Raw genomic sequence first — 9,896 nt, 5'->3', positions numbered from 1 at the left:
CTGGAGGTGAGCTTTTTACCTTAGTTATGATCTTTGGCGGGGGGGGCCTGGTGTAAGGTGTCACCCCAGAATCCCAGATCCTACAAGTCCAAGACCTGAGCCAGACGTAGTTGACATTTGGGGCCCGTTGATGCTGCCTGGAGCTTGGACTGTGGGGTGGCACTGCCCCCTAGTGTTCAATGGTTCTAATTCCTCCCCTACTGCCCATCCCCAGGGAGCACAGCCACACGACAGGTTGTAGAGTTCATAAAATCTCTTCCGAGCCAGCGGGTTGCAGCCAGAGCTGCCAACAAGTCCAGAGACATCACCTTGGGTTCGCGTGTGCCCAAGGCTTTTGCTTAGCTTCCAGAGCTTCCCATCGCTGCCGGGAGCTACCAGAGCCCCCAGCACCCCCACCTCCCTCCCAGGCCCTAGGCTTGACCCTGACATCCGGGGTAAGGTGCTGGGGACATAGACAACATGTAATGATGCGCAGAAGCCCGAGCAGAGAGTCACATCTCGGTTTCAGCCAACAGACTATCACCTAGTCCTGAAGTCATGAGCACCATCTGAGAGCTGGGATCTGTGGAAAGGCAAAGGGCTGTTCAGACCACCATTTGTCCCTCCACCAGGGACACAGGTGGGAGGCGGCTGAGGTCTCCCACACCCACTCTCCCTGGCCTAGGCCTCTTTGGGATCTGGATCTGCCCGGCCCTGGGGGTTCTTACCACTGGGGCACATCCAGGAGCTGCTGCTCCTCTGCTGGGCAGCAGGCTCTCGCCCTCTCTCCTGTTCCTGCATGTCACCAGCCCCTCCTGCCACCTCTTCCTCCTCCTCTCCCTCTGAGAGGAGGTCACAGATCTGTTGCTGCAGCTCGGGGCTAATGCTGTTCTCAGCCAACACCAGGCTCCGCAAAGCCGTGGGGTAATTTTCTACCATGTCCAGCAGGGTCTGAGGAGGGGAAGAATGCGGATTTTTCAGACCACTTCGGGATATCCACAGACATGTGGCCTCACCTGTACCTCCACCCCAGCCTCCCTCCTCAGCATGAAGACTTCTCACCTGAGCTGACTGGTTGGTAAGCCCTGTGCCCTCCAAGTCCAGGACCTCTAACGTGCGGCTGGAGGCCACAGCTACAGCCAACATCCCTGCCACATGGTCACCTGGGGAGGCAGCACACATGCACACGGTCACCGGCAGTCATGAGTGGGCCTGCCAACCCTTCCTCCCCTGAGGCCTCCCCAGTGCCCTAAGGACCCTAGATCCCACCCCAGGCCAGCAAGCACAGACATTTGGTAGGCGGCCGAAAGGGAGGCTCCATGACTCGGGAGTGAACGGGTGAAGCAAGCCAGGCCCAGGGGTGGTGATGGGTACTTTGATGTACCTGGTGGTCATCTGGTCCTCCACACAAGTGGCTTCTCCACTACCTCACACATCCCCCCTCCCTTCTCCGTCCCCCAGGGGGAGGGGGTGTTACCATGGCCAAACAATGGTCCCAAGTTCTTGAATGGGGGTGGGATGGTGAGACTCACAGGGGGCTTCCTTGAGCCTCACCCAGGGGGTTGTAGTCCAGATTGAGGACGCGGACCTGGGAGCTGTGGGCCACGGCAATCGCAAGGCGGCTCCAGCCCTTAGGGGTGATGCCAGGGTTGGCGCTCAGCGTCAGTTCCTTCAAGCCTGGGCAGCATCAAAGTGAGAAGCCAGGATGGAGGTCAGGCCCTCTTCAAGCCCCTCCCCTGCCCTGGATCTCTGGGGTGTCCCTGGTGGCTGAGAGCCACCCCATCCCACCCCACCACAGAGCTCCTGGGCCTCGATAGACACCTGCCTTCCCTGCGTCCCCTGCCCACCGCAGGCTGGATGCCTGAGTCTCCATTCTGCTCAGCCCCCCATCCTTCTAATAAATATTCTCACACACACACACACACACACCCATCGGAACCCTCAGCTCTGGGTCACAGCCCCTGCTCTCTGCATCTGGCTTTTTCATCAAGGCCACAGCAGCCCGTATCCTCAGCAGGGCCTCTTGCTCACCTGACTTGGCTCCATCTGGGGGGAGGAGGCCACAGATGAGGTTGATGGCTTCATCACCCAGCATGCAGTCCCCCAGGTCCAGAGCCACAAGGGCAGGGTGGAGGGCCAGTGCTGGGTTCAGCAAGGCCAGTCCTGCATCTGTCAGGGGGCTCCCATGCAGGCTGGTGGGTGAGACCAGAGAGCAGAGGTTACTGCAGTCATCAGCCCTATCTGTAGGGGACGGACCCCTTCCCTTATGTGAGCCCTAGAGATGAGGAGGGCACTTGTCACAGCACTTGGGAAAATTCTTCAGAAGAGAGAAAGAAAATTCTAGATTCCAAAAACCCAGGTGGAAGCAGAATTTGGTGTCTTTTCTGGGGCAGGGATTGGGATCCAGGACAAAGCACAGAAGTGTGTGAGTGGTGGATTGGGACTCTTCAGTGGGCAGAGCGCAGGGGCAGGGGTCTAGTCCCCAGGGGAGGTCCTTCTTGAGCCGGGAGGGGCTGCCCCCCAAGAAGTCAACGCTGGTGATTAGATGGGGAGGTACACGTTCCCTGCCAGAAAGGGGAGGGTAGCCCATCTCCTTTGGGGTGGGGCCGTGTGTGCAGAGTCCAGAGGTAAGGGATAAGCTTGGAGGGTGTCGTGGAGGCCTGGGTGGAGGGATGAAATGGTGTACAAGCGTGAGAAGGCAGGCTGGCGCAGAGACAGCTACAGGAAAGTGTGTGGAGGGATAGGCGGTGGCAGGGGGCGTGTGAAGAGGGGTGCAGTGCCCGGGACCCCCTTGCGAGGGAGCGCACTCACAAGAGGGACTGGATAGAGCGGTTGGTCCGCAGCGCCTCTGCCAGCTGCTTGATGCGACTGGGACTGGACACGACGCCTAGGTTAAGGTTGAGCTGCGCCAGGGACGTGGCCCCGGCCAGGGCCCGGCAGATGCGGCCGAAGTCGCGGTCGCAGAGGCGGCAGCCGCGCAGTGAGAGCAGGCGCACGGCGTTGTCGCGCAGGCCGCGGCAGATGTCCCGCACCTCGGCGCCTGACAGCGGCTCCCCTGAAATCTGGATGGAGCTGGGCAACATCGTACCCACGGCTGGGCCTCCGGGGCCGGGGCGCGGGCCGCGGCCGAGGTTGGCGGGGCCGAGGGCGGGGTCGGGGCTGGGGTCGGGGCCTGGGCAGGGGTCGCGGGCGGAGCGGGGGCACAGGCGGTGGCAGAGGCGCGGGAGGCGGCGGCCGCGGCGGCGGCAGCGGCGGCGGCGCGGGTGAAGGCGAAGAGCGTCGGGGCCGTGGCCGAAGCCGGGGGGGGTTGCGGAGGCGCCGAGGTCGCCTGCCGGGCTGAGACCGCGCGGCGCTGGGGCCGGGGCGGACCGTGCCGTCCGTGTCTGGGGAACCGGCCGGGGCGCGCGGGCCGGGGCCGGGTGGGCGCTGCTTCGCGCTTGTCCTCGTTCCTGGCGGTCCGGGCGGCGGCTGCGGGGCCTCGGTTCAGGACGTGCGGGACCGGCCTCGGCTCGGAGGCCGCATCTGCTCCCTCCCCTCCTCCAGCCCGGCTCCCCTACCTACCCGCAGGGAGAGCCCGAGGCGGGCGGGCGGGCAGCCGGCGGCAGGCAGCAGCTCCGGCTCCGGCTTCGGCTCCTGCGCCTGAGCGGGCGGCGGGTTCCCATGGCAACGGTCGCGTCACGGCCGCTCGCCCCGCCCCCTGCCCCGCCTAGGCCACGCGGCCCGGGGTCTGCGCACACCCGGCATTCCGGAGCGGTGGGGCCACTCTCTCCCTGGGCGTGGGCCCAGACGGTACTCGGAAAGTAGGTGGTGGGTCGAGGCCCGGGATGAGCCGGGGGTGTGGCGGGCAGGATGGAGGCACGTCACGTGGAGATGGCATTGCTTCTGCCCATTCTCCCGTCGTTCCCTCCTCCTCAGGGCCAGATCCTTGATGTCTCCGCCTGCGGCCCATGCACGCCCTCCCGTCCTGCTTGGAGGTCCTCCCCAAGGCCCCGTAATTCGGGCCGCGCCGAGCTCGCAAGCGGCGTTGAGGGAGGTCGACCCCAGGAAGACGTCCCCGCCTGCCCCTCGCCAAGATGGCGGCCCCGCCGCAGAGGTCGCAGGGGCCACGGGACTAAGGGGCCGGGGCTGCCAGGCACACCGGGACGGCGAAGAGTTCCTGGGGCAGGAGAGCCCCAAGTAGGCGCAAGGTGTTGGTGCCGCTCCTTCCTCAGCTGCCGGCGTCAGATGCCTCGGGGCTCTCAGTACGTGTGATACTGGGGTAGCGCAATGAAGGGGGGTGTTGGACCAGCGACCTGCTGTGGTAGGCGGCCGAGTTAAGGGGGCTGGAACTTTCAGGAAGGGTACACTGCACGGTGCGGGTAGTGCTGTTCGCACTTTGTTCACTGGTGATGGGGTGGGGTCCTCACATATCGGAGGACACACGGCAAATGAAAGGCATGTCTTTCTTAGGCCCTTTGCTGGGAGGAAAAGATGGTGACCCAGATTTGCTAGGGAAAAAAAATATAAGCGTAGTGAAGGGAGGCCAAACGTCCTATTTCATTAACCACCTGACTTAACTCCTTAAGTGGAGCAGATTAAATGGGTGGTGGGGTGGATGGTGCTAGGCTTGGGTCGGGGGAGGGTGGTTTTTAAGAGTGAACAACACTCTTGGAGAGGAAGGACGAAGTAAACTCCAGATGATAGCTTTGTTCCTTTGGCCCCAGTATAACCAGGACACCGGCAAGTTTGGCTTCAGATGTGAGCTCTGAATTATCCCTACCCAGTGGCCCGGGTGCATGAGGGCCTTGTAAATGTCATGGGGCTGAATCTGGGCATTTTTTTGCCAATTGTCATTGTTCCACTGGTGTCCCCAGAGTGAGGCTGAGCCCACTCAAGCTGGGTGCTCTCCTCCATCAGACTTAGGGTTCCTGTGTTTGAGGCCTCCCTATGGCTCCATGGGGTGGGTGTCCCTCGCCCCCAGGGACAGGTTTCATATTCAGTCTCTGCTTTCAGTGTAGTCTGGGCTCTCCCACCTTCGTCCTGCCTGGATGACGGTAGCAAGAAGAGGACAGGTGCCACTACCACCAGTGACAAGAGAACAGGAAAGTGTACAGGAAGTAAGGTGGCAGGGAGGACCACTGGAATGGTAGCTCCAGTTCCAAACTTCAATCAGTATTTTAATTACCAAGTCTATATTTAGCAAGACAACGTGGGGGAGATAAAGAGAGAGGAAGGAGGAGGCGGAGAGAGGGCCTCAGAGGAGCTGAGCCACTTTCCGCACTGGTTGCAAAGCCCTGCAGTCCTGGCCAGGGGTTCCAGGCCTTGTGCCCTTCAGAAGGCCCACAGGCGTAAGGGGGTTGCAGAAGTGGCTACAGCTCTGAGGCAGCTGCAGACCCCATCAAAGAGACACACGCCATCAGTACTGTTCTTTAATCTTCCTCTGCTCCACAGATGGGGGAACAGGGGCCGTCCAAGGGTCTCAGGTGGGGTCAGTGTGACTGCGGGGTCACCGCGACAGCCTTGGCTGTGGCATTGAGCATGGTGGTGGAAAGCCTAGCAGCAGGGAGTGCAGCAGGGACATCCCTAGGGACCCTCTGCATGGGCGGGATGTTGGGGCCCTCCAGCGTGTCCAGGATCCCTAAAAGAGAAGATGGAAGGTGAGCCAGAGCTGGCCGGGCACCGAGCTCGGAGGATGTCCCCCCTGCCCCCGGCTCTGCTGTCACTCACCCTCTACCACCTTGTGGTAGGCAAAATGCAGATAGAGCAGGAAGAGCATGTGCAGGGCAGCCAGGGTGCCACAGAGGAGCAGCCGCTGCGTGGGGCCCACTGTTCGTGACACCAGCACTGCCACCTAGGGCCACAGAACACAGCTTAGAGGGCCTGGCTCCAAAGCAAGCAGTGTGGAGAGGACATTCCGGCCCAGAGCTTAGAACCATCTTTGGGCTCTTCCCACCCATTCGGAGCCCTCTGTGGGGTTTGGCCCCAGCTCTGAGCTGTTTTCCCGAACTCCCCGGGAGGTCAGCCCACCCCTGGCAACCTCTTGCCCGGCTTACCATGCGGAGGGTAGACAGCCCACCCACCAGCAACCAGAAGAGGTAGAAGAGGGCATGGAGGTGGATGTTATAGGTGACGAATAGGACAATGCAGTGCCCAAAGAGGCCATAGCCCTAGGAAACGGAATGGCGGAGAGGAAAATCACTCAGGCTGGGCTGGCCTTTGAGCTCTCACGAAGGTCCTGAGAAAGAAACAGTCCGCTGGCCGGCTCATCCCCTTCCAGTGCCTGGGGCCTGGGAGAGATGCAGACCAAGGCCTAGCTACTCTTTTGAAGATTACCCTCTCCCGCCACCATGCTGGACTCCTTACCAGCAGTGCCAGCATCTGGAGCATGGTGATCTGGGCATTGCACAGGTACGCGAGGAAGTAAATGAAGGACGAGACGCCCAGCCAATAGCCGAAGCAGGTGCCAATGGCTGTGCCCATCAGGGTGCCCTCCCGCTGTGGGGTGAAGGCTCTGCTTAGTCCTGGGAGGCCTCTAGTCTCAGCCTCACCCAGGGCTTCCCTCAGGGGCTGCTTCTACCTCACTGCACCATCCTCTCCTTGGGCAGCTTTCAACTTAGTTCAGCCACCCCCCAAAGTCCTTTGTCCTGCTTACAATAATCGTGTCAGATGTCTTCATCCCATGGAGGAGGATGGCAACCAGCGTGAAGACCAGCATGAGAGGTCCATAGAGTTCACCTGCGATTTTCTGTCAATATACCAACTCATTCAGGCTGGAGGGTACAATGGCTCTTCTGTTTAGGTCTTCCTAGGCTTTGCCGGGTGGCCCCACCCCCTGCCCTCATGTCTCCCCCGCCTCTCCCAGACATGCTACCTTGGGTATTCACCTGGGGGAAGTTGACCATCTTGATCGGGATCATGGACTCCAGAAGCCTGGGAGAGGAGAGGAGAGATGAGAGCCAAGGCGGCACTAGGCTATGAGGTTCTAGAGGGCCTGAAATCTTATTCATCTCTAACTCCAGAAAATATGCTGGATGATAAAGGGAGAAGAGGGGAGTAAAGACAGACAAGGAATGAGGAAATAAATTCCCTGTTCCTAAATATGCTTCCAGGAAGGAAAACCTTCTGATACCATGCTCACACACATGGAAAACTCAGAAAGCCTGCCCGGGCCTTGGGAGAGAGCTTGACGATTTATCTATTTGACCTACTCCCATTTATTTATTTTTATTTATTTATTTTTTAAAGATTTTATTCATTTATTTGACAGAGAGAGATCACAAGCAGGCAGAGAGACAGGCAGAGAGAGAGGAGGAAGCAGGCTCCCCACTGAGCAGAGAGCCTGACGCGGGGCTCGATCCCAGGACCCCGAGACCACGACCCCAGCCGAAGGCAGAGGCTTAAACCACTGAGCCACCCAGGCACCCCGACCTACTCCCATTTAAAACAGACCAACAGGGGTGCCTGGGTGGCTCAGTGGGTTAAAGCCTCTGCCTTCGGCTCAGGTCATGATCCCAGGGTCCTGGGATCAAGCCCCGCATCAGGCTCTCTGCTCAGCAGGGAACCTGCTTCCCTTCCTCTCTCTGCCTGCCTCTCTACTTGTAATCTCTGTCTGTCAAATAAATAAATAAAATTTTAAAAATAAAAAATAAAACAGACCAACTTCAGAAGAGAATGCCCAGAATTCAGGGCTTGTGATGGTGAAGCCCTGGAAAGGGTTTAGTAGGAAAGGTTTTACTTGAGGGAACCAGTGTGTCTCCTGTCTCTTCCTGCTTACCATTCCTCACAACACCGCTGAGCATTTCCTGCAAAAACAGTCTAGAAATGGTATGAAAATTCCACACAGAAAGAATAAAACTACAAGTCACTTTTCCCCACTCTCAAGTGACCAGCTCCTATAATACCTTGGATTTTGGCTAGATCTTACTGCCTCTGGGAAACCTGCCCCATCCCGCCCTCTAGCCTACTCTGGGTCAGGTGTCCTCCCTGAGCACATGAGTGCTGAACTGTAACGGCACCTGAGGGCAAGGCTTCCATCTATCTTCACCCTGTCTTCCATGAGACAGAACCATTACAGTGCCCAGCACAGAGCAAATGCTCAGTAAATAGCTGCTAAGTGGTACTGGATGTCTGATGAGCACCTCTTAAATGACGAGCAAAGTACCAAGCCAAAATTAGATCCACTTCTCGAAAAGTCATTCAACAACTAAGCAGTGGTATTCTGGTTCAGAGACTGTTCCAGTGCTGGGAATATAAAAATAAAACAGAGACTTGTTTTTGAGGCACTCTCTAGGGAGCCAGCCCCAGAAATAAGTGAGTACAGCACTGTTGCGGGGTCATCTGTTAAAAGAAAGCATAAAGTTCTCTAGGATCACCAGGAAAGGACAAATTGGGGATGCGGCTGAGGAACGGGGAACAGAAGAGGTGACATTTGAGCTGTGTGTTGAGGAAAGGAGAGCGGTCTGCTAGATGGAGAGGAGGAAGGCAGAGCCTCAGGCCTTGGTAGCTGGTTGTAGTTTGGATGAGGAACTAGGTGTGAGGAGGGCAGCTTCTGTCAGGAGAAGGATTCTCACCTGCTTCGCACCTGGGCCGGCTCCACATCAAAGTAGGGTCTCAGGATATCGATGTTGGCGTACAAGCTGAAGGCCCTGGAAGCTTGTCTCTTCCCTGCCTGCCACATCTGAAGTAAGGAAGACAGAAGAAGTGGGGCGAGTAGGTATTGTGAGGGAGATTCTGGGCTGTAGTCCCTGTTGTTCATTTTCTGTTGGTCTTCTACATAGTTCTAGTGGGTTAGACAACATGGGGTGAACTTCGACACCAACTCCAGCCCTTGGGGCCTGCCTAGATATACCTTCCCAGCTACTCGGGATCCAGTCTTGCTTACCTGATCTGCCACCTGCCGGCTCAGCTGTCCCTTAAAGCCCTTCATGCCCAGGAACTCCCCATCCTCTTCTTCTGCAGCAGCTGCATCAGCGTCGACCTCCTCCTCCCGCAGTCGTTGATGCAGCTCGCCCATATCCTCAAAGCTGGAGCCTGAGGTATCATCCATGTTCTCCATGTCAATCACAGCTGAGCCCCCACCCTGTGAAGACAATGGCTTCTAGAGTGCAGGACCTTTCTGCTCCATCCGCATGTCCTCCTCTGTTCCTCCCAGGGTTTGGGACTTTGTTCTTCCACTGCTGGGGGTATGGCTTGGAATCACCACAGATCACGCGGCTCTCTTCCCCTCAATTGCTCTCAGAACCCTTGGTGGTCTGGCTCTCTTTTCTAGCCTGGAAAACCTATTCCTGTGTTGCATACATGTCTTTCTTCTACCTTTCTTACCAGATTCTCAGAGGGCTGCAAAAGTGCCCATTTTCTTTGTCTTTTCCATCCCCCAAACAAGGCTATGCACACAGCATGGTTTTCGCCAGTGCCAGTGAAAACTGCCCACTCCCTCGCCACGCCTGATCCCGATCGACCAACAAACTTGTCTCGAAACCAAGAGCAGGTGTGTCCAGAGACACGAGGCTCTTTGGCTGGAGGACCAGTCTACCCTTCAGGTCAGCACTAGTCCCACTGCCTTTCGTGTACACCAAGATCCAAAGGGGAGAACAAGTGCTGCAAATGGAGCAGACCTCCACGCTCCCAGGGGGAGTCCCCACAACACTTCAAAACGGCTGCCAGCCCTGGGGCTGCTAGCAGCCGGAGCCTTGGGGGCGATTACCTGGATGTTTTCTTCGAACCCTCCCCATTCAGGGCCAGCCCCGCTTCGGGCGCCGCCGGCCGGCGCCGCCGTAGTTGCCATGTCCCTCGAGGGCTCCCGTCGCTGAAGCCCGCGTAAGTCCAGCGCGCGGAGGAGGAGTGGGAGAGACGTGGGCCTGAGGGAGGGCTATGTCTAGGGGCGAGAAAGAGAGGTGGGTTCAGCCGGAACGCAAAAAGAAGAAGCCCGGATGTTTGGC

At 58.3% G+C, this 9,896-nt stretch overlaps 2 protein-coding genes across 2 annotated transcripts; both read right to left on the bottom strand.

Annotated features, from left to right (window-relative positions):
* Positions 1–238: 238 nt before the first annotated feature.
* Positions 239–3,062, bottom strand: LOC111147856 (leucine rich repeat containing 73). Its single transcript, XM_022504119.1, has 6 exons — positions 2,791–3,062; positions 2,011–2,171; positions 1,534–1,656; positions 1,042–1,142; positions 708–930; positions 239–562 (listed from the first exon to the last, which is right to left on the bottom strand). Exons 1-6 carry the CDS (start codon positions 3,060–3,062, stop codon positions 492–494), a joined length of 951 nt encoding a protein of 316 aa, XP_022359827.1. The 3' UTR covers positions 239–491.
* Positions 3,063–5,114: 2,052 nt separating this feature from the next.
* Positions 5,115–9,856, bottom strand: LOC111147530 (Yip1 domain family member 3). Its single transcript, XM_022503594.1, has 9 exons — positions 9,662–9,856; positions 8,840–9,037; positions 8,529–8,635; positions 6,843–6,888; positions 6,611–6,703; positions 6,322–6,453; positions 6,012–6,125; positions 5,686–5,809; positions 5,115–5,596 (listed from the first exon to the last, which is right to left on the bottom strand). The coding sequence occupies exons 1-9, from the start codon at positions 9,740–9,742 to the stop codon at positions 5,448–5,450; spliced, it is 1,044 nt and encodes a 347-aa protein (XP_022359302.1). The 5' UTR covers positions 9,743–9,856; the 3' UTR covers positions 5,115–5,447.
* Between the last annotated feature and the right edge of the window lie 40 nt (positions 9,857–9,896).

This window comes from Enhydra lutris, unplaced genomic scaffold (assembly GCF_002288905.1).
Source record: "Enhydra lutris kenyoni isolate GAN:26980312 unplaced genomic scaffold, ASM228890v2 scaffoldscaffold17, whole genome shotgun sequence".
Lineage (NCBI taxonomy): Eukaryota > Metazoa > Chordata > Mammalia > Carnivora > Mustelidae > Enhydra > Enhydra lutris.
Note: the sequence above shows the minus strand (reverse complement) of the source record. Positions and strands in the feature narration are given on the sequence as shown.